We start from the raw sequence: 24207 nt of genomic DNA, 5'->3' as shown, positions 1-24207 counted from the left end.
TCTGCTTGCCATATCTCAGACAGCAAGGGAATAAAGGTTTTCCATAGACTGGAACAGATTTCCTGAACAGACTCACAGAACTGAAAGGGGACGGTTTTGGAGTTCTCCGAAATGAAAAATGAAAATCTGAGCAATTTTTCCTTCTGTGTCTAGAGATGGACAGGAATATTGTATTTAAAGTTTCTCAAAAACAGCCACCTGAGAATAAGAGAATGAGCACCACCGTTTTCAGTCACCTTGTATGTATCTACAGCTGTCTTTGGCTTAGACAGGTATGTGCATGCACACAAATACACCCCCTCCCAGATGTGCTCATGCATTCATCATGTGTGTGTTGAAGTTGACTCAGACTAGGGATTGACCCAAAACCATGGCTGGGGTTTCTGAGCTTTGGAGGCAAGCAATGAAGCTGTTGTGCTACCCAATGTTTATTAAAATCCTTTCCATGGACAATAATAGTTACATTTTTAGGAAAGGATGTCCCCATGTATAGCTAAATAAGAATTAAAACATGAAATGTTTTGCAAACCATTGATGAAATAAAAAATCCTTCTCAGCTGGAAAGTGAGGTTATTCAGTGTAAATAGATAACGGGATTGTTCCCAAAATGAGATAAGTAATCTCGGACAATAAATTTATATCCCCACCATTATTTTGTACATTTTATCTTATCTATGGAGTCAAAATGAATATTGGATTATTTCTTTTTTCTACTGACATTAAACACTGGAATACACATACACACACAAATCTGCATGCCTTATCACTATTTTGGTGGGGGCCATTTGGAGGTAATAATGGCAATTCCAAAAGCAATCTGAGCTGGCTGATAACTTGGCATGTGTGGACAAAATGTGAGGCCATGTGGAATATCGGCCACACAGCAAATGCAATGTCTTCTCCTTTTCACTCCCAGCGCTTAGTTCTGTAGCCAGCCTTGGGGGGAGATGGGTAACAGCAGGAGCCTGCACAAATTGTACTCGCCCTGTCAACACACGTTCTGTCAGTGCTCATGCAATCTTCCTCTCCTCCTCAGCTCCATGGTGGATGAGAAATGAAGAGTTGAGGGGGTGGGGAGGTCTCTGCATTTGTAGACTCTGGAAGCACGCACAAATTTGCTATGGAGCAGGATTTATGTGTTGCACGAATTCTGAACAGTGAAATTTTGCACAGCAGATGACGTATTTTTATATAACTGCAGGACTGGCCAGAGGTGGATTTAGGACAGTGCGATGGGTTCCACCACACTCGGTGCCAAGCCTAGGGGTTGCTGCAGGGCATCACAACTATGATGTACTGAACAGAAGGTGAGAGGCAGGGGGTGCCGAATTTTGGCCTTGCACAGGGCACCGCTGACATTTGAAATACCAAAGCTTTACCATCCTTTTTGCTTGGGCATCAGAATAGGTGAGGTTCAGAAACTCTGAGCCCACTGCAAGGCAAGCCAAACAGCTTTCCAAAGATTGGGACTGGCTTGAACAGGCTCAGGCAACTGCCAGCCCTCTCCAAAACAGTCATTCCTTTCTAGGCTTACCAGGTAGTTGGAGAATGTGGCTGCAGCAGAAAGTCCTTGCTGTTGGGCCTTATTAGACCAGGGAAGTCATGGGAGCATCATTTCTTATGGACAGAGTCAGCCATAGGGGCACCGGCACCAACAATTTTTGTTGGGGGTGCCCAGTCTCCACCGACAGCCTCCCATCACTGTGTGCTGCCACCAACACCCTGCCGCCTTACCTTTGGCACTCAGATGCCACTGCAGTGACTGGGCTAGGGCCTGTGCCTTCGGGGCCTCTGTTGGGGCCCACTGGGGTAGTGGATGGAGGCCACGCAGCAGACAGAGACCCTGTTCTAGGCGCTGCAGTGGCACCGGAGCACATGTGCACACACCATGCTGCGATGTCCTGATGTTGTAGCAATGTGATGTCATGACATTGCAGCGGGCATGTGCTAGGTACCCACAGTGTAGGACCCTAGTCAGCGTCGCTGTCTAGGGGAAACTGAGCAGAGACTTCTGTCCAGGGCCCACACTGGACAGCTTAGGAGGTTAATCTGTGTGATGGAGATAAAAGAGACTATAAAATGGGTTTTCCATGTACAGTTAAATAAGGTATAATGCAGGATGTGGTAGGATCAATGATGATTTTTACTTACCAAGAGTGGGGATTCAGATGGTTACTGAACGCTTGCCATGGAGAGATTCAGTGGTTAGACCATTTGCAGATACCGTAAGACAGACATAATCAAGGGAATCATAGCAAAGCTGAATTAAACTGCTTCCCCTACAGTTCCATTAGGTGAACCAAGCAATCTTTTATCTCTTGTATGGACTTGCATAGAAAATTAAGTCATAGATAAGAACAGCTTGTCGTCTGAAGCGGAGTTTTCCCAATGAGCTTGTTCTATCTCTCTGGACGCTCAGCCCTTCTCATCAAATAGGAGAGCCTTTAAGATGTTTCAGGGTATGAAAACCCACTTTGCTGTCTTATGACAAAGGGAGCTCATGCTGATCAGAGATCTTGGGCTACTGCCGTCATGACGACATCTTGCATAGCTCCCCCTTCTGGCCACTGGATTTTTGCTTTTTGAAATATGGCAACCCTAGAAGAAATAAATAAGAAAGTCATGATAAGGTCTAAGTTACTGAGGGATGAGCATCCAAGTCATGAAGCCAAAATAAATCAGCTGGTCTGCAAGGTGTTGGAATAATTCTCCCCCACCCCCGGTCTCTGAGCAGCCAAATAAATATGTGCACTTTCAATAAAGCTTTGCTGCCCTGATAACTTTACTGCTCCAGTAAAGTACTGGTGCTCCATTTTGTCTTGGCCATGATTAATGTAGACAAGGCAGACCAAGCAGGGGCTGGAGAACCCCACACGGAATCGCCTTTGAGTTGGCAGCTGAGAGTTGATCACAGCCCCTCTCATTGCCTCTTTTACGCTCTTGATTAGAAGATGATACCCAGCTCTGGAGGGACGCGGGTGGCGCTGTGGGTAAAACCGCAGCGCCTAGGACTTGCCGATCGCATGGTCGGCGGTTCGAATCCCCGCGGTGGGGTGCGCTCCCATTGCTTGGTCCCAGTGCCTGCCAACCTAGCAGTTCGAAAGCACCCCCGGGTGCAAGTAGATAAATAGGGACCGCTTACTAGTGGGAAGGTAAACGGCGTTTCCGTGTGCTGCGCTGGCCTGCCAGAGCAGCTTCGTCATGCTGGCCATGTGACCCGGAAGTGTCTGCGGACAGTGCTGGCTCCTGGCCTATAGAGTGAGATGAGTGCACAACCCTAGAGTCTGTCAAGACTGGCCCGTACGGGCAGGGGTACCTTTACCTTTACCTTTACCCAGCTCTACCTCCCATTTAAATCGGAACCAGTGAAGGTGGTGAATGTTCTGTGTGAGTGTCTGGAGGCAGCTGGAGGATGGATGACGGCTAACGGATTGAGGTTGAATCCGGACAAGACAGAAGTACTGTTTCTGGGGGACAGGGGGAGGGCGGGTATTTCTTGAATGGAGAATGGCTAAACCAGAATATGAAGCTTTCTCAGACTTGTTGGGATTCAAGAGAATGGTGCAAACTTAATTTGGCAGCTTCATTTTTAAAATGAGTGGTGCCAGAGTTTAGGTCAAACTCCTCCTAATCTTGATGTCCGAGGGCTGCTAACAGTTGTGATAATTCAGGAAGCACCCTAAGGGCAGAATCCCATGTGCCCAATTGCTGTAAAAAGGATAGTAAGAAGATCCATACTCACAGAGTGAAGCCAGCTCTATGGGCTACCATAGCCTTTGCTCATCACTAATAGAGGCTGAAATATAAGGCTGCCATATGTCTGGACATTACAGGGATTTCAAAGGTGGTGCATTTTCTTGGATCTTAGGCAAGTCAATTGGAAATCTTTGTGTGTGTGTGTGTTGAAAGAGAGAAAAAAAGCTCGACAACTTTGGGATTAAAAAACTTTGGGTCTTAAAAAAAACTTCAAGAACTTTGGGGTTTTCCTTTAAAAAGCTCGTCAATTTTGGGGTCTTCCTAAAAAATGCTCAAAAACTTTTGGGGTGTACTGGTTTATGAAATATGGCAACCCTACTGAAGTACCTCTCACAGGTCTGTGGGGAAATGACCCCATGGGACAGAATCATAGCTGTCAACTTTTTCCTTTTTTAAGGGAAATTCCCTTAAAACTGAGAGCCAGTGTGGTGTAGTGGTTAAAAGCGGTAGACTTGTAATCTGGTGAACCGGGTTCGCGTCTCTGCTCCTCCACGTGCAGCTGCTGGGTGACCTTGGGCCAGTCACACTTCTCTGAAGTCTCTCAGCCCCACTCACCTCACAGAGTGTTTGTTGTGGGGGAGGAAGGGAAAGGAGAATGTTAGCCGCTTTGAGACTCCTTCGGGTAGTGATAAAGCGGGATATCAAATCCAAACTCTTATTCTTATTCCGAATAGGATTCCTCGCAAGAAAAGGGAAAAGTTGACAGCTAAGGACAGAATGTGGGGATTGCTCTACCATTAGAAAGAGTGAGGAAGCCTTTAGGCAGCTGATCCCGGGGAGCCGTTCCCAGAGGCGGATTTAGGGGAGCCGGACCAGTTAGGTCACACTGGTCGCCGAGCTGAGGGGGGGGCACGGCTATGATTTTGAATGGAGCGTGGGAGGCAGAGGGGCGCGGTACTCTCTATGTGTCCGGGAAATTCCGGACACATGGCAGGGCAAAAAAAATCTCCACCTCATCTTTTCCGCAAGCGCTTCTCTTCGTCTCCTGCTTTCTTAGGGGAGACGAGCGTGAGAGACTTGAAGCAGCAGCAACAGCGGCGAGGAGCAAGAGCCCCAAGGAAGGAGGGTCGGGGTCCAAGCCGCCCGCCTGGTTTTCAGGCGCTCTCTTTCCCCTCACGCGGGACGCTTCTCGTCTCGCCACCCGCCCCGCGCCTTCCCGCCAAACCTTCCCCCTCCCCGCGCTCTGCTCCTTCTAAGTCGCGCTCGCGCGCCAACTCCGCCTGCGCCTCGCGCGCAGCTCTTTTCTTCCAGCGTAGCGCGCGCGAGAGAGAGCTAGATGCGTCCCCCACCCCTCCTCCCTCTCTCCCTTTCTCGCAGCTACGCGCAGACGCGCACGCGCAGACACCGGCCGCGCGAGCCGCAACAGCGCTCTCTCGGAGCGCATTCGGTCCGAGGAGGCTGCGAAGTCCCTCGCGGAGAGAGAGAGAGAGAGAGTGTCTTTGGCGGGGATTATTTCGTTCTCTCTCTCGCTCGCTTCCTTCCCCACCGGGCGTAACGCCCTCCCTATCCAGGGGAGAACCGAGCGAATAAGAGGGCGGTGTTTTTCTTTTCTATTTCGAGGGGAGGAAAGAAGCAGCCGAGACGGTGTGGAAATGCGAATCCTCCGGCGCTGGCTGCTCGCGTCCCTGCCGCTCTTCTTCTTCTGCCTCTGCCGACTCGGTGAGTGTTTGTGAGGGAGGCAACTTCGCCCGGCGTCGCCTCGCCTCCAGCCTCACGGGCCCCTCTCTCCAAACGGGGGGTCTGCCATTCCCCTCGCTCCCAAACTTGAGGAAGACTTCTGGGGATGTGCGCGGAGCCTGAGGCGCAGGGCAGCCATTCCGTCGCGTGTGTGTGGAAGGGAGGGAGAGCCCCTGAGGGAACAAGAGGAGGAAGGAAGAATAAGAAGCACCTGCTGTTTCCCCAGGGTCTCTCAGGAGGGAAGCTCGGGCCAGCCTGAGCCAAATCCGAGGGGCCGAGGTCCCTTCAGACCCCCCCCCATAAAATATTTGAGCTCCCCTCTCCTCCCCCCAATTGATGGGGTGCATGCTCCGATTCTTGCGATCGATTATGTGGGGCGGGGCTTCACCGCTCTTATTTTATTCAGGTTGGCACCCTCCCCTAAGATGCCAGGTTCTGGGGGCTGAGGGATCTCCCCCCCCCCACACACACTTCCAATAAAATATTTGAGGGGGCCGCCCCCCCCAGTTGATGGGCATTGCTATTGAATGGTGTGCGTGCACCGGTTCGATTGTGTGGGACGGGGTTTACCCATGGGCATAGCGGGGGGGGGCAGAGAGGGGCAGCTGCCCCCCCGATAATAAAAATGCATAGCAAACTGAGGTTCTGCCTCCCGTATCAAAAATCCTGGCTATGCCCATGGGCTTGCTCCCCAATATTTTATTCAAGTTGGCACCCTCCCGTAGAAGCCAACCTCTAGGGGCTAACGGATCTTTGCCCCCCAATAAATATTTGAGGGGCCAATTCAAATGTGGGGCAGGGCTTGCCCATGGGCGTAACCAAGGGGGGCATGGAGGGGCAGCTGGCCCCCTATAATAAATAAAAATCAATAAACATTAGCATTAGCAGTTTGCATTAGCAAACTGAGGTTCTGTTCCCCCCAACAAAAGGCTTGCCCCTCCTAACAAAAATCCTGGCTATGTCCATGGGCCCATAGGAGCCAACTTCTAGGGGCTGAGGGGTCTTCACTCCCCCCCCCCCCAGTAAAATATTTGAGGAGACTGGGGCCCCCAAAGTTGATGGGCATTGTCATTCAAATGGTGTGCATGCACCACGTAATGTGGTCAACTGTGAGGGGCGGGGGCGTACCTGAGCTCCCCAAATATTTTATTCAAGTTGGCACCCCTGCACCCTCCTGACCTCCTGCTCCAGGCGGGGTGCCCCTGTTTCTCTCCGGAATTGCCAGCAGACACATCGATTGGGAGGAAGCTGGGAGGGGGGCTCTTTCCCCCTTCCTTTTCCCTTAACTGTGAAACCACAAGGGAATGCCTCGCTTGGATGCATTGCAGAGCAGGAAGGAAGGATGCCCCCAAGGCATAAGCTGTGCACAAGGAAGCAGGGAAATGGGGGGCGGGGGGGGGGAGAGAGAGATGCTGCTGCTTCAGCCATTTGTTCTCTGCCTAGCCAGGCAGGAGGAAGCTCTCCTGTTGGCAACTGCACATGACATAAGGAAGAGAGAGAGAGAAGGGAGTCACTGAATGAGAAATTGCCTACAGTCCAAACAATGCGTTGGAAACAGGCATCGACCTGCCTGTGCAATGTGCTCTGTGTTGGATTGCACTGCGTGTTCGGGCAGTTGTCACTGAGTAGCAACCTCAAGCCACGAATGTGAGAGCTGTTGCCATTGACATGAATGACACTTCTGTCCAATGAGGGTGGGGGTGGGGGTGTCATAAGTGGGATGCAGTGAGAGCGGGCGAGGGTGGGAATTTCTCGAAGGAATCGTGTCAAATAGATGAGCTAGGCGTGCGAGCAAAACGGCTAACTGTCCAATCATGTGTGCATGCACACGAAAGCTCATACCAATAACAAACTTAGTTGGTCTCTAAGGTGCTACTGGAAGGAATTTTTTTTATTTTGTCCAATAAATGTAAAATGAAATGAAATACGCGGTCGGGTTGTTATTTGCATGGAACATATAACGATGTCTGTGGTTACATTATTAGCGTTTGCCAAACAGAGGACTAGAGCATATTGCTTCCTGTGCTGTGAGTGAAAGTAAATATTTCCTGCAGTCATTTATACCCATGTCCAGTTTTACAACAGATAAAGTAGATATTAACCTACATTTTTGTCCAATAGGTTCTGCTGCCTTTGGTTCATTAAACCTTTGTAAACTGTAAGGGATCAGTGTCATATACCAGCTATGCAAGAGATGCCATTATATTAAATGTATGATTTATTGCACATATAAAAGTAATCTGAGTTCCCATTTTGAAGACTGCTGGAAGGGCTTAATTTGTAGCTAACTGTGACTGGTTCAACAGAGGTTACATTAAAATGACTTGAGTAATTTAATGCCATTCTTATTGTGACTATTAAGTGCTTGGGGTTGATTCTTTACAAAGAGGTCATTTTAATGAAATTAGTATGTCCTCAGCTGTAGGTCAAAATAGGTATAGTAGCAGAAATCCACTAACTGAAGTCAGTGACAGACTCAACAGTAGGTGAACTTCATTTATTTCCTCATAATGAGGAAATTATTGTTTTTTTGTCTGCATCTGTTGCTTGCAACCTTAATACTACAGGAATATTTATTGAGCCTTATTTTTAAAAAGCCTGCTTTTTCTGTAGCTTTATATTATAAATCATCTTAGTTAAAAGACGTAAAACAGAACCTTGAGTTTTGCAGACTTGATGAAACATTTCCTTACTGGAGATCCACAAAGCTTACATTGAAAAACAGAATGCTAATTTGTGATATGTGAATATGAAACTTGGACATGCTAAAACATACAGCACCAATAAGATCAAGAGTTTTATTCATACATCAGGTGTAACATTAGCTATATACATCTGAAGGCCCCTGATTATTTTTCAAATATGACTCGAGGGACTATAGCAGGTTGTATCATCTCAGGGTTAGTCTGTTGTTGATCCTCTTGAGTGAGAATGACTTGTATACCATTGATTGTTCCCATGAATGAATATACTGTACTAAGTACTGGAGTATCATAGTAAATTTGGATGCTCATTACCTGTTACGGTTTTCTAATCTATTCAATATTTCCACTTTGCCTAACATTTGGTTTTGTATTTTTTTTATTATAAAAAAAAGTCTAGTTCCAAAATTATTGAGGAAATCTTTGTGTTTGTGCACATGGGGCATACATATAACCTCCTTGAGTCCCATCTGGGGAAAAGGTGTGATATAAATAAATATATAGTAACTGCTTGGTGGGGACGTGGGTGGCGCTGTGGTCTAAACTACTGAGCCTAGGACTTGCCGATCTGAAGGTCGGCGGTTCGAATCCCTGCGACGGGGTGAGTTCCCGTTGCTCGGTCCCTGCTCCTGCCAACCTAGCAGTTCGAAAGCATGTCAAAGTCAAGTAGATAAATAGGTACTGCTCCGGCGGGAAGGTAAACGGCATTTCTGTGCGCTGCTCTGGTTCACCAGAAGCGGCTTAGTCAAGGCTGGCCACATGACCAGAAGCTGTACGCCGGCTCCCTTGGCCAGTAAAGCGAGATGAGCGCCGCAACCCCAGAGTTGTCCGCGACTGGACTTAATGGTCAGGGGTCCCTTTGCCTTTAACTACTTGGTAATACTAGCATGAAAAGTGTTTGTCATGATGATGCTGAAGACTGATTTGATTGATCATGATAAGTAGACTTAGTTCATGGTGCATTGTTGCAAGTTCATTTGCTTCGTTTCAGTGCAACTTTTTTTCTTCATTTTGCGTTGTGTTGCTTATAATATACTTGTATGAAATATCCTCCTCTTGGGAGCACCATTATTCATATTTTCAGCTGTGCTGCATACATGAATGTGTGGGTGTTTGGCATCCTTACTAGTCTTTTGCCTCTCCCCTGTCTTAAATCTCTGGAAAGTATTGCCTGGTTGCACATTAATGGCCAGCGGTAACTCCTCAACTGAATGATCTTTTGTACTGTCTTTGTTTATTTCTCTCCATTGAGACTGGTTGGGGCCTATTTAGTGAATCTTGACCATATGAATATAAATGGCAGTGCACAGATTAAACCAGAGGCTGAGCAAAAGGTCAAGAATGATACAAATGATATGATAAGTTTCACCCACAAATACTCTGAGATCAGATTCAGAGGGTTTATATCTACCCCACCTCCCCCCTCCCAAAATTTGACAAGTCTCTCCAAATCCAAATCCACACTCTCCAAATGTACACTGCTGGAGTACAAAGAAAACTACTAACATTTTACATTTGATTGTTGCAAGACATTTGAAAAGCTGAACAAATGAAAACAGTGTGTGGACACTATGTATAAGAAATGAGATAGCATTAAGTTTGCAATTGTTAGTATGTTGCAATAATTTCCATGGAGCAATGTTATTTACTGTTACAATATTTGGATACATTTGCCACATCATATAAATGGTTCATTTTAGAAGCAGTGGTGAGTGGATACAGTGGTACCTCGGGTTACATAAACTTCAGGTTATATATGCTTCAGGTTACAGCCTCCGCTAATCCAGAAATAGTACCTCAGGTTAAGAACTTTGCTTCAGGATGAGAACAGCATGGCAGCAGCAGGAGGCCCCATTAGCTAAAGTGGTGGTTCAGGTTAAGAACATTTTCAGGTTATGAACGGAACTCCGGAACGAATTAAGTACTTAACCCGAGGTACCACTGTACTATAATGCAGCCTCTCCCAACCTGGAGCTCTCCTCCAAATGTTGTGAAATCATAGAATCAGAGGTGGACCCTGAGGATCATCTACTAGTTCAACCTAAATATGCAGCTGTCCCATACGGGGATTGAACCTTTAACCTTGGTGTTAGCAGTAGAGCTATCCTTATGTTACTGTACTACAATCCCCATCACCCTGGCCATGCTGGCTGGAGCTGATGGAAGTCCAGCAACATCTGGAAGGGACAAAGTTGCAGTCATGAACTGATACAATGCCCCCCCCCCGTTTCCCCTCACAGCATTCTTCAAAGTGCTTGAGTCACTTACAGCCGAATTGGCAACCTAGTTGTGCTAAAGTACAGTATTGAATTTCAGCCTATTTAAGAACTGGTTTTCCCCCCAATAGGCCTGAAAAGGGCTTAAATCTTACTTTGGTTCCCCTGCATTGTCTTTGCATCTGACGTAGTTTCCATTGAATACTGTGGGATTACTGCGAAGTAATTAGTTTGAGAACTGTCATCTTAGCAAGTCTTGTTTTCCTTCTTTCTTGCACTTGTCATTTAAATGGTCAGTTCCCACTGTGGCTGCTCTAATTAGGAATTTAAGGGCGAGAAGGTTCAGCTCTTTTGCTGACAATTTCAATTTATCTTGAAACAGTGTTCTTCAAGTTTTCCTTCGAGGGTTGGACGACTGAGTCGGTTCTAGAAATCGAGTATCACAGCTGAAAGCCTTATTCTTAAAACTTCACGCACCATTTGTGAGCCTTCCCAGTATTGCACCTCTCTTGTCACTGTGCTTATAAACTCATCTCATTAAGACAAGTTCTGTTTGAACACACCAGAGGGTTCTGCATAAGGAAACATAAATCAACAGGAAGAAAATCTTTAAAGCGAAAAGTCTTTAAAGCTATAAGCTAAAAGTAAAATGTACTCATTACTGTACAGGCAGCTTTTTCAAAGAAACTTAACTACTAATATATACAGGTCTTTTTAGCCCCCAAAACTTCTGAAGTATTTTTGCGAAGGCACACTGCCCCTGTTTTAACAAAGATTTCAGATAGAAATGAACTTGCTCTGCAGAAAATGTGGGCAAGGAGTATGAAAGGGTGAGTTTACAAGTCACCTTCAGAAAATAATTCAGTGAGGCTAATGAGGTTGCTCCAGACAATTAGAATATTGCACCCTAATCACTTGTTTAGTTTCTGATTTTGCACCTCTTTGTTTCTGATGTCATGTGGGAGTCAGAATACCTTCACCCACATTTTTTTAAAAAATAATAATCCTAAAGGCAACTTAAATAAGTTTTTTTAAAAAACATATCCCATGGTGAAATCTATATAGAGCAACATCTATGCACAAGGAAGTGTATGGAAGTAACATTTATACACATCCAAGTTGTTCTGCCCATCACATCAACACATCCTTAAATAAAGAAGCAATCAGACTAAATCTGGGGGAATAAAGTAGGATGCCGTAGTTGGGTTTTAGACTGATTTACATCCAGTCCTCCCCTGATTGGGAACAAGCGCATCTACTTAACGTGGCGGCTGTAATCAGCACTTTAAGCTTATCGTGTGGAGGGTCTCTGCAGCATGCGGAGCGTTATTCATGGTCTTCTGGCAGTGGTAATAATGTTAATACAGTTATTTATGCAGCATGTTTTCTAAGTGCTCAAAGCACTTTGTGTATATTATGCCTGATCCAGACTTTGTCATGCTTAGAACAAGTCCATTGAAATGAACTGGCCTTTTCTAGTATTGTTATCCCCATATTACAAATGAAGGCTGTTAGGTTGAGATATTGCAGCTTACCTACGGTCAGCTATGGTTCTTACCTCGTTCTCTTAATCACTATACTTCTATAGTTTTTGAATAAACTGACCTGATGTCTGAGATACCTTTCCCTTGGAAGGGTGATGGAAGTTCCACTCCAAGATCATGAAAACAATCCATATAACATCAATGATACATTGGATAAACCACTGCAGATGTAATAGCCTCTTTGTGGAGCTGCCATGGAGGCTATTCCTATTGCTTCTGTGTTCAGGCCAATAATATATACAGCCTAAAAGAGATGTAATTCTCATTTCCATGGCAGTTTCTCTTAACCCATATGTGCTTTTAAAGGAACACACTACAGTGGTACCTCGGGTTAAGTACTTAATTCGTTCTGGAGGTCTGTACTTAACCTGAAACTGTTCTTAATCTGAAGCACCACTTTAGCTAATGGGCCCTCCTGCTGCTGCCGTGCCGCCGGAGCACAATTTCTGTTCTCATCCTGAAGCAAAGTTCTTAATCTGAAGCACTATTTCTGGATTAGCGGAGTCTGTAACCTAAAGCATATGTAACCCAAGGTACCACTGTATTATAAAACAATCCCAGTCCCACACTACTTACTTTCTAGCAGTTTACTTGACCCTCACTATAGATAAAATGTGACCTCAGGGCTTTGAAACTTTTATTACAAAACAAACTGGTGGCAATGGTCACCACTGGCTCAGTTTTTTTCATAGTATATCTGAAATTCAGAATTCTTTCTGGGCTTTCTAGAACCTGTGGAACAGTGGCAGTGTTGAACACAATGTAATAAGTTAGGTTGTGCAGCAAGATTATCTGGCATTACTGTTAAAGTAGCCATGGCAAGATCACACCATGTTAATAATACGGCGGGGGGCGGGAAGAGATTGAGTATCATAGAGTCTGGAATATTTTCCAAAATGACAACTATCTTAGCAAAAGTATTGTGATGCTTTAATGACTAATGCATTTATTATAGCACAAGTTTTCATAGACTAGAATCCATCAGATGCATGAAGTGTTACCCTTTCTTGGCAGCTGTAGACAGGAAAAATGTAAACAGGTGAGGTGAGCAGGGAATGCAATGCAGTACAATGCAAACAAACCAGATTGACATTACGTTAAAGCTTAAATGCATTTGAAGTAAGGACAGTAAACATTCACACACCAGTGTTGAAAATGACATATCAATGACATGATTTTTATATTAATTAACATCTGTAATGGAATTTAAAAATCATCTCGGTTCAGGCCACAGGTGATAGAACTGAACTTCATTAGTTGTAATTCGGTGGTTTTGTGCTGGAGTCGTTCTTGGAAGTTGAAAAATATGTTATATTGGCATGTACCACTCTGTACATCATCACATATATTTTTTTAGAGCTCAACACTTACTGCTGCATGTAAGTGACTATTCCAGTATAATTACCCAGTAATTACCCATAAAGTAGACATTTCCAAACAGTATTCACTAAGTTCATTTCAGCTTTTTCCTGCTTCCTCACGAAGGAAGAATTGCTGTTCAATTTCACAGGAAATTCCATGTGTCTACAGTGTATTATTCTGGAGTCCGCCTTCTTTTTCATCAATGTACTTTCACACAGTCATTATAATTGATCCCCCTAGCACTTCTTCATGTTCTAACATCAGGGAGTGATCAGAAGGATATGACAAGAGCAGTGGCAAATGGTTAGGAATGATGGAAGCTGTAGTCCAGGCATAGGCAAACTCAGTCCTCTAGATGTTTTTGGGACTACAACTCCCATAATCCCTAGCTAACAGGACCAGTGGTCAGGGATGATGGGAGTTGTAGTCCCAAAACATCTGGAGGGCCGAGTTTGCCTATGCCTGCTGTAGTCCAATAGCATCAAGAGGGCTATATGTTCCCCTTTACTACAATAAGGCAACAGCAAATGCAGGTGGGTATTAATCTCAATCCAGTTAAGAGCAGCACCAAAAAAGCACTTATATCTTCAGTACCTCCAACCACCCACATAGTCCATGGCATAAGAATTCACACATATCAACAGTGGCCATGCATCCCATCTCTCACCTGGGCTTTGCCTAGAGTATCCTCAACCCTGGCTTCTCCTTCTCTCAGGGACCCTAAAAGCACCCATGCTACACCTCCCACTTCAAGCTGGGTGTTTTTGGCCAATGTGTTAAATACCCCAATGTGCATGCAGTCTACTCATGCAGAATGTTTCCATGTAAGATAAGGTCCTGGTAGGCCCAGTCTTCCCCCATGGCAATGCAGGCATTCTATGCATATAGGACTGCTTCACACACTGGCTAAAATGCACGGCTGGCATGGGGAATTGCCAGAATGCTAGGTGGCAGAGGGGCATAGCCACCAGCGATGAACGCACTCTCCTATGAGGGATGCTGTATGAGCATCTCTATTGTCAGGGCTTTTTTCCAGCCAGAAGTCAGTTCTGGCACCTCTCAGGTGGGTGCCATTGCCATTATAAGAGAACAAGGAAGGCTTTTGTGGTGAGTTCCAGCACCTCTTTTTCTAGAAAAATAGCACTGTGTATTGTGATAAAAAAAGTATAGGGTTTTTCATCAGCATAACTAAAGGGTGTCCACATGCCAGCTTTATATATAAAACTTCAGTACACGGGTTGTTTGCAATGCCTATCCTGTGTCTCACCTTTAGAGCTTTGCCTTAAGCATGTATGGTACGGATGGTGGACTGTACTTGTTTCCTAAAAAATTAGGACAGGAGAGATATTTGAAAAGGCTGAAACAGGACAGTAGAGAGAAGATACAATTCCCACTGTAGTTGCAAACCTAGGTATGTAATAGCTACAAAAGCTATTAGTATGTGAATTACTGGGAGGTAGACACCTTTAGTACTGTTGCTGTTTAGCAATGAGGCATGGGCAAAAATAGATCATGAAAAGCAAAGGGGAGGAGATAACAGATGGAGAGACAGAGACAGAACAATAAGGGACAGGGAATAAAACAGATGAACTGAGAGAAGAGAGACTACAGAGATAGCGCACAGGTTTTAAAAGGAAGCTAAAGGAGAGTAGGCTACAAAGAAAACACTGAGAGCGGAATTGCTTGCCCAATGGAATGATCTCCTTTCCTCCCCCTGCTTGCTCCTTGGGGAGGGAAGAAGCCTCACTGCACTAGCAGGAGTTCTTGCACTGGCTTCTTCTAACAGAAATGGGTTGAATCTGGCTCTCAATGACAAAAATGTGTTGCCATGGTTGATATAGCAGTGAAGCTCTTTTTATTTGGTGAAAATGCAAAAGTGGGTGGCAGAGTAATCAGAGTTGAGTGCTGCTGCTGTAGATATTTATGCCTACAGGTGTTGCTGTGACAGTAGCTCCTTTATATCCTGAAACAACCAGAGCAGTGCAGTTTTGCACTGAGCATTTGTTGGTCTTTGTTCTCACAGGTTTTTTAATCCCAGCACCCATTCATGTGACCCACTTTGAAATTTATGGGTTACTGATCCCAGACGTTATTAGCAAAATTAAATTCGCGTATTTTGTGCATGTGAAGAATTCTGGCTTGGTTGGGGAATTAATAAAACTTCAATCGTCCATCCAATTAAGTCAGCTCTGTCCTAAGGATATCAATGGAACTAAATTGACTTAGAGCCAAACACTTCCGTTAAGTGATGTCTAGATAGCTCTGAAAAGTTGTTGCAGCTAAGTAACAACTTTAAAATTTTTATCTCCGGTAATGCAGAATGGAGAGAGAAAAAAATCACTAGAAAGTTTTTGGAAAATGAAACAAATAGTATCTCCCAAGTATCAACATGCAGCTCCAGTTTTCTTCTTTCAATTGCTTTGGGTACTGGACATTGTTTACAAATAAATGCACCCAGATGTATCTTGATGAATAAAGACCTGTTTCTGTGCACACAGTGATAGAATTTCACACACAGTCATTAGTGTATGTAAATTTTCTTGGCAAGTCTTTAGGCGTTTCCTTTAATGTGACTAGCTTTCTGTTGCCTTGAATGTTGTATATCAGCTAATTTCAGTATTCCAGCAGTCAGTGGAAAAGCTTTAATTTGAATTTAATAGGAATGGCTTCCTTCAAGCAATTTAAGTCTTAAGAGGGACCTTATTTAGCACAGACTATCCACTGAACCTCTGGAACACTAAAAATTAAAAAGCCTGAAAGCTCATGTTAAATACCAATGCAAGGAAGGCCTCTGGTCATCTTTGCCAGGTTCAGCCTCTTCTTCCCTACTTCTCTTCCAGTGGATATTGACTAGACCTGGAAGCACAGTGCAACACAGGCTATTGTCTGATCCATGTTTTGGCTTAACTCAGTCCGAGTAACTCAAGGCGAGTAATAATAGCTTCCATACCATGGGTGGTATCCATCTAAGTTTTACTCAGAGAAGACACCTGAAATTAATGAGCATGACCAAGTTAGGACATGCCTTTTTGTAGCTTTGTGAAGGTGGCCATAGATGTGAACAGGGAAGAACCATCATTATTATATACTGCACACATAATAGAACTGAAGGGACTACTAAAAATGGTGGAAGGAATAAGTTATATTCTGCCACACTTCTCACGCTGCCTAGGGAGAAGCCTCCAAAACTGAGGATTGGCTAGGATAACAATCCTCACCATATCTTCTTTAACTCTAATTCCCTTTTAAATGTGGCCAAAGGTACCTAGCAGTACTGCTCTGTGAGTTGCTGCAAGGCAGGCTATGCATTAAAACAAAAATTCTGAAGATTATGATTGAGTTCTTTCTGCCCAGATCATAATGACCACTGACATTATACAAAGCTTATAACCCACCCACTCTCAGCAGCCAGAAGCCTCATAGCCAGACACTGGAGGGACCTGTCAGGAGTAAATATGGACCAATGGTATCAAATTGTATGGGAAACAGCCTTACTAGAAAAGCTAACCAATAAACTGAAACTGAGATGGGGACAAATAGAAGAGGACACCTTCATGGCTCCCCTTTTATCACATACACAGCCCAACAAGGCAACAACAATAATCCACCGACAGCATATGAATCAGTGTGGCTTACCTGTGGCTTACCCAACAAGCCCTCCCCCCATCACAAATGCAAACAAACCCCACTGCAGACAGCCACAGACAACCAACCACACCCTGCCCCCCCAATACCTCTTGCAATCAAGGAAATGTAATAAACGAATAGAGAACCTGCCCAGTTGACGTTGACACAGAAGCCCACATGTACACTATACAAAAGAATATAAGCCTCACCACACCATCCCTCCTCTCCCCCCTCTTCTTCCCCAACCTTATACTGTACTCAACACTTCTTCTTCTTCTTTGGCGATCACTAGTAGCCGAGTAAGATTGTCTTCCATAAACACAGTTTTAACAATGAGTCCGTAGGTGACTGTGGAGGCCAATTCTGGACCCACACGTCCTTCCTCAGTGGGGACATTGGTTCCCGGGCGGGAGTTGATCATGGTGTGGATTTGCCAAACGTGCCTTCCTCTTAGCATGTTTCTCCCTTGCATTCTGAGTTTGAGTGTCTTCAAAGTCCATGACACCTTTACTCAACACTAATGCCCCACAACAAATGTAACTGATTTGTAAGAGAGACTGTACAACCTGAAAAAAAGAGACAAGACATGTACTTTGGTAAACCAAGAAAATCTTTAATAAAAATAATTTTTAAAAAGAAAAAACCAGTTACATTAATACATTAGGTCCTGAAAACACATACTTCAGGTGCTTTAGCAGGAACTAGGCTCTCCTAGCCACCGAGGCCACCTGAGCTTCAAGCTCCTTGGATCCAAGGGTGCCTCCAATCAGTAAACTTGCTCCTTCCAGTATAGTAAAGCCCTGTCCCAAACAGGCCATCTTCTTTCTTCCCAGAAGAACCAGGGAGACTAGGTTCAGATTAAGTTCACTGGCTGACCTTGAGCTAGACACTATATCTCAGCCTACCACATCTCACAAGGTTGCTGTGAGAATATAGGGCGAGAGAATGAGAGGCATTTAACCACCCAGAGTTCCCAGGAGAAAGAGTGGGATAAAATATAACAAATACATAAATATCTATTCATAGCCTTTCCCAGAGTTTGTTATGCCACTATATTGGGACTGAAGCGGCTGTTAACGTTACCCTCCCAGTTTGTCACGAACAACTTCATTTATTTCTGTAGGGGTTTTAACATCCCCTGTTAAATGTCTGTTTTATCACTGCGGGGGTTATGTAAGAAGGAATATTTTTCAAGTGTTTTCAGGTGAAAAAGATTAATCTGGGCGCTTCAGGCAGCCTCACTGAAGTCTATTGGAGTAATCTGGAATAAAAATGTAATATATAATTCATAAACCATGAACATCTGTAACCTGTTTCAAAGAAGCATGTGGCTCCTGAAACTTTTAAGAGCTGCAAGCACATATTGTCATATTGTACTGATACTGCAACAACAACAGCGACCGAGGGAAACAATAATTTTCACATTAAGTTGTCAATTGTTCTGTAAAATTGTTTACTGCACCACTGCGTCACCATTTTCCATGAGAGTTTTCAGCGTTTGGCATCTGTTGGTTAAGGCAAGAGAGCAAACTTCAGTAGTCAGCAACTGAATACAAAATGGACTCAGAAGTTGTCATTCAAGTGTTCATACAAATAAGTTTAGCTTAGGAACTATTCTCTTTCTTCATTCACGGCCAGTAGGTCTATACAAAAAGATTTGGGGTGCTTCTGCTGCTGCTATTTAATTCTCAGTGCTTCTGTGCCTTTTCTGAATCATGCTGTCTGCTGTGGGATTTGTTTTGTAGGAATCTTGCAGAGAAATGTTCCTACCATGAGCCAGTAGTCTTTATTATCTGCACAGAGGGAGCTCCAGCTTTCCCCTTCATGGCAACGTGACTGCAGTGAACAATCTGCTGGAGGTTTTTCTGACTCACGGTGTCGTCTCCTAGAGCGCAAGCCTCAGAGGAAACATGGGGATGGGAAAGATAAATTTATACATCCCTATGTCCCCTTGTGAATGTGTGCGCAAATGTCCTAAATGTCCCCCAAATATTCAAATGTTTACAATAGCTCTACAAATGCGGTCGGTCGATTTTGTACCTGTTGTAGTTCTCAAAGTGGGATGGTGTGGTGTAGAACACTATCCCACTTCTTTTCAGGTGGATCTAAAGCTATCCCATTTCCCCCCAGTTATTGTAAAACTCTCCTGGAATTGATTGATTGCATATACACCCTGCCATTCCTCCCAAAGGAGGCCAGGGCAGCAGATAACAAGCAATAAAACAGTAAAAGCTTCTTTTAATAATTCCAATACAGATGCAGACTGCATCTCAACTTAAAGGGCTGGTTGGAAGAGGAATACCTTCAGAAGGGTTTAATATTTAAAGAGAGGGAAATACAAAAGGTGAATGCCATGACACTAAAGGTCTGACTCCTATATTGTGTGGAACAGACCTCCTGATAAGATGATATCTGTAGGAGGCCTTCCTCACCTGCAGAGCATAGCCATCGACTGGGTTTGTAAGGGGTGGGTGATCTTCCCAGTATCCTGCTCCCAAGTTGTATATGGCTTTATAAACCACAACCTGCTGTCTCTGATAGCTTTACAAGCAACTCTGGTTTGGGCAAGGCTAGAGAATAGAAATAAGCCCCATAGTAGCATGGTTCTTTTCATTGTGGATGCACTAATTCAAGCTTGTTAGCAAATAGTTTACCCAGCTATAAAGGTGGTGAGTTGATAACAGACTAAACGAAGTCTGTGCTAATTTGAAATGAAGCCATCCACACCCACCCCACCTATCCTTCAAGCACTGGTTTAGTAAGGTAGGGCTGTCTGGCATGATTCAGTAATGAAAAAAATAAATTCTTGTGTAATCATGACTTAGATGGGGAACTGGGTTCCTTCTGTTATTTATCCATTTAGGCTGAGGTGACCTAATTGATGATTACCAAAATCTGGGCCTTATTTTGCTTTTGGGGCCTCAATGCCACCTAGTCTATCTCCTGTCATAATAGGAGCCAACTTCTAGAGTCTTTGCCCCCCAATAGACTATTTGAGGGGGCTGCCCCGCAAAAGTTGATGGGCATTGTCATTCAAATGGTGTATGTGCACTGCATCATGTGATAGATTATGTGGGGTAGGGCTTACCTGCACCCCGCCAATATTTTATTCAAGTTGGCCTTCCCCGCGGCCTGTGATTATATGGTAACAATGAAAAGGAGTAAACCCTTTATTGCTGTGATTCAAATTACCTCTTACTAGTGATGAAGCACTATTAAGAACTGGACAGGATGTGGCACAGAGAATCTAGGTGGATGGGGGAAAACAGTTGGGAGTTTGTAACGTTTGACCTGGACTTTTATTACAGACATTGGCAGGGGGTCATGCTTATTGTAGTGTTGAGAAAGGAAAGGAACAAGGTCTTCAATGCCTTGATGTACTTACAGTCTTTCTGTTTGATCTGGAAGTAGATGCTTGGAATGAGGTTTGTTGAATTGGAAGAAGAAGAACTCACAGAAAAGAAGGGGGAAAGATACTTTTAAGTGCCAAGTATTGCTTATAAAACTCAACTGACTTTCTCTTTAAGGATGAGTTTTCAACACAATCTTCAAATTGCTCATAAAACAAATTCGGCTAGGCTAGTGTAAGCAATGTACCAGATTCTTTGTACATTGGCTGGGGAATATGTGATTTATTGCCTACTGCATTGATGGATTCAGTAAATCATTAGCTATGGATATTATGTCACACATAGGCAAGTGGGTTCCATGTGTAACTCTGTCACGTTCATATTTGTTCAAAATGACAGATGCAAGCCCTGAGGAAATGAAGCATGCTTGATTTTATACTTTGGTCAAATCAAGTTTCTGTTCCTGCAAAATAATCTATAAAAGCTATCCTCAACTTGGTGTAAGGGGGTTTAACAGCTATTTTAAAACCCTACCTTAATCTAGTCCTAGAATTATGTATAGGGCTAGATTTGAGAGCCAGCTGTTAGGATTAATCCTAAGAACCTGAGATGTTCTTCAAAGTTCTGCAAGCTTCCTTCTTCCTGAAATGCTCTGCTTTCATTAGTTTTTGGCATGACTTGTTATAATTTTACACTCCTCTGTATCATGCATATATGATTTCTAAATAAGCTGATTTTCTGTTCATTCAAGATACATGGCTTCCTGGAAAACTGTTCAGCTCTCAGGGAAAGCCTCAGGAGATAGCATGAGGAACGGAGTGTGTTGTTATGTGTCAGAAACAGGGCTAATCATCCAAAGAAATAAGCATATGTTGCCCTCTTAAAAGTCTTACTTATGTAACTATGACACTAATTCACTGCTTTTTTATTGGCTGATGTTTATAGCTATTGTGTCCCAGCTGGACTTCCATGAGGCATTGACTGTGCTGCAGGCCAGAACAAGGAATCCTAATGTTCACATGATGCAGCAGCTGCAGCACGTGAACCAGAGCAAGTAAAAAAGTTCAGTTCTCTATATGTCAAGCCACCTCCACTTTGCTGTGAGAGATGGGATGTTATCACAGTATTTGGGTGTTCAGATGCACATCCTCCAACATTTCTCTGATTAAAATAGGGACTTCCTATTCAATAATAATAATAATATTTATACTCCACCCATCTAACTGGGTTGCCCCAGCCACTCTAGAAAGCTTCCAACATGTATAAAAGGTAAAGGTAAAGGGACCCCTGACCATTAGGTCTAGTCATGGCTGACTCTGGGGTTGCTGCACTCATCTCGCTTTATTGGCCGAGGGAGCCGGCATACAGCTTCCGGGTCATGTGGCTAGCATGACAAAGCTGTTTCTGGCGAACCAGAGCAGCGCATGGAAATGCCATTTACCTTCCCGCCAGAGCAGTACCTATTTATCTACTTGCACTTTGACATGCTTTTGAACTGCTAGCTTGGCAGAAGTCCAACATGTATAAAAATATTAAAACATTAAACTTCCCTATGCAGGGATAAATTCAGATGTCTTCTAAAGGTTATATAGTTGCTTATCTCCTTGGCTTGGGGGGCTGCATAACTCCACACCCTCCAACTCTCTGCACCCTCTCAAATGAAAACAGGGACATCCTAAGGAAAAGCGGGTCATTCTGGGATCAAATCAGGAACCGGGTTGACACTTGGAGTATCTGCAGATGCGGTACGTGCTGTATATTTAATAGCTGAGTAGAAAGGAGGATTTTGGGAGGTGTAACTTTTCTCAAGGCCACAGCGCTGTGACATGGCAGGAAGCACTTGACTATAGTTCCTGTCATACAAAACGATTGACTATCATGGTCCCTTCGAGCTCCATGATTCTACAATTCTATTTAAAAGTCAACAGCCACATCATAAAATGCAATATTTAAGGTCTTCGTACTTCACACTGTTATATGCAATGATTGTTCCAGCTAAGGTCAACTTTTCAGAACATATTGTGGGGAAATTGCAAGACTTTGCACAGTGTTCTATGGCCCACCAGCCCCCTCTAGGCTTTTGGACAGAACCCTACCTTGGACCCCTTTACTGGAGTACCCTGAGTTCTATCTTGGATTTTGGGGTTGGGGCAACTACCTAGCTACCCAACCCCCCAGCTTTAGACTAAGAATCCAATCCAATGCCTTTTTCTGCCAAAAGTTGTGGCCATTGCAACAAAGAAGGCAACCCCCCCCCCAACAGGCCCAATGCATCTGCAGGCAAATTACTTCCTGGCTATGAATATGGCGACTGAATAATTCCACAGCAAGGCCATATATATGAGCTGCCTGCCTACCTCTGTGCAGCCACAACACAGAGAAGGGGCAGGCGGGACAACTGTGCTGTGTGCTGGAAGCACAACTGGCTATATGCCCCGCTGGTGGATCCCACAGAAGCCTGGCCCTACCGCATCCACCACCAGATCATCACCCACCCACCAAACCCCAATTGGTTCAATAAAGTTTTACATTTTGTCAGGCAATCTTGTCAGTCCCTGCAGCCAGCCGAGGCCAATGCTGATGACCAACCACACAGGTGTGCGTCACCGTCTCACACCCAGGATTGAGGAGGCCCAGCAAGCATTGTGTGTGTGTTGTCATGTGCCTGGTGCATGTCACACGTGTGATGTCATATGTGTGCTGCAAGGCACATATGCACTGTCACATCATCAGGAGGAGATGTGCGTGGAGCGGCTTCAGTGGCCGGTGGCTCCTCTCTCACACTCGGGAGGATCTCCAGTGTCACATTTAGCCTCCTCTGCCCCCCCCCCATTGAGGGTTCATTGCACCCTGCCAACAGATATTATTGACACAAGTTGATTACTTCTCCCTCATTTCCTCGCAAGCTCCGCCAGTGTCTGAATTACAGTGAGTGGTTTTTACATGCCAACTTGGTCACTGTATCCCAAATGTCTGGAATATTATACTAGAAACTTTAAAGCCTAGAATGTGGCTAGAATGGTGACTAGAATGTGGTGAAATGCAAGCTTGTGATAATTGCAACAGAAAGTTTTAAATACAGAGAATGACATGGGAAGTCCACCACACAGAGACTTTTTCCTTATTAAAAAATGTTGATATATATACTTCAGGGATGAAACGAGCTTTTCTAACATGAAGAAGATGCAAATAAAACTTTTAAAGAACAGTGTGAACATGACCCTTGTTAGCTGCTTTTTGAGTATCTGGGACTTAAAAGTGGGGAAAATATTTTGTAAATAACTAAAAAAGGCCAGTCAAGGATTATAGAGCCATCTAAGAGTCACATCTTGACAGAATCTTATAAGTGGAAGCCCAGTGGATATAAGCTGGTTAATTTCATATTTTCTTTGGCCTCAGGGTCCTGTTTCACTCACTTTTTTAAAGCCTAAAAGGACTATAAGACATCTTTTAATTTAGATTTATTAATTGCCACGTGAAATATTTTTCTCCTCCAAAGAAGCCATTAGGTTGCACTGTATAATGACACTTAATAATGAAACAATAATCTTAAAAATTCAGCTTGCATGCCTGATTTTTTTCCATTACATTATTATAAGCTCCCCATTAGATGTCAATAACCTTATAGTCATTTCCTCCTCTACCATAGGAACTGCCACCCCCTTTCTTTTCTTGTTGGAAATTACTTTGAATGAAAGGTACATTGTTCAAAACATTGCATTGCTTCATAAAACTAAACCAATGACTTAATGAAGTCAGCTGCATAATATCAGGCATGCAAATCTAATTCTATCTTGATCCATCTTTTATTATGAATTTAGTAGCACCTTTGTTTTCTGCAGACATGGTAAGAATAGGCTTTGCATTGCCGAGACTGAAAACAAGGCCTGTCCAGTGCTTGAATCTAAACGTTTGCCCATATATTTTTCACCTGCAATATTGTTTCGGTCACTATGTAACTCAGTGTTTTGTG

At 44.0% G+C, this 24207-nt stretch overlaps 1 protein-coding gene across 8 annotated transcripts in view; it reads left to right on the top strand.

The window, feature by feature from the left end:
* The first annotated feature begins 5068 nt into the window (after nt 1–5068).
* PTPRZ1 (protein tyrosine phosphatase receptor type Z1) overlaps nt 5069–24207 on the top strand; it is a 111070-nt gene continuing 91931 nt past the window's right edge. For 3 of the 8 annotated variants that reach the window (XM_053405606.1, XM_053405605.1, XM_053405604.1), the window contains exon 1: nt 5069–5415. In XM_053405606.1, the coding sequence (XP_053261581.1) occupies nt 5349–5415 (67 nt within the window). In that variant the 5' untranslated portion in view covers nt 5069–5348. The remainder of the gene's footprint in view (nt 5416–24207) is intronic. The other 5 variants (XM_053405609.1, XM_053405608.1, XM_053405607.1 and 2 more) reach the window with 3 other exon arrangements.

This window comes from Podarcis raffonei, chromosome 10 (genome assembly GCF_027172205.1).
Source record: "Podarcis raffonei isolate rPodRaf1 chromosome 10, rPodRaf1.pri, whole genome shotgun sequence".
Classification (NCBI taxonomy): domain Eukaryota; kingdom Metazoa; phylum Chordata; class Lepidosauria; order Squamata; family Lacertidae; genus Podarcis; species Podarcis raffonei.
This window is presented reverse-complemented; position numbering and strand designations above follow the sequence as displayed.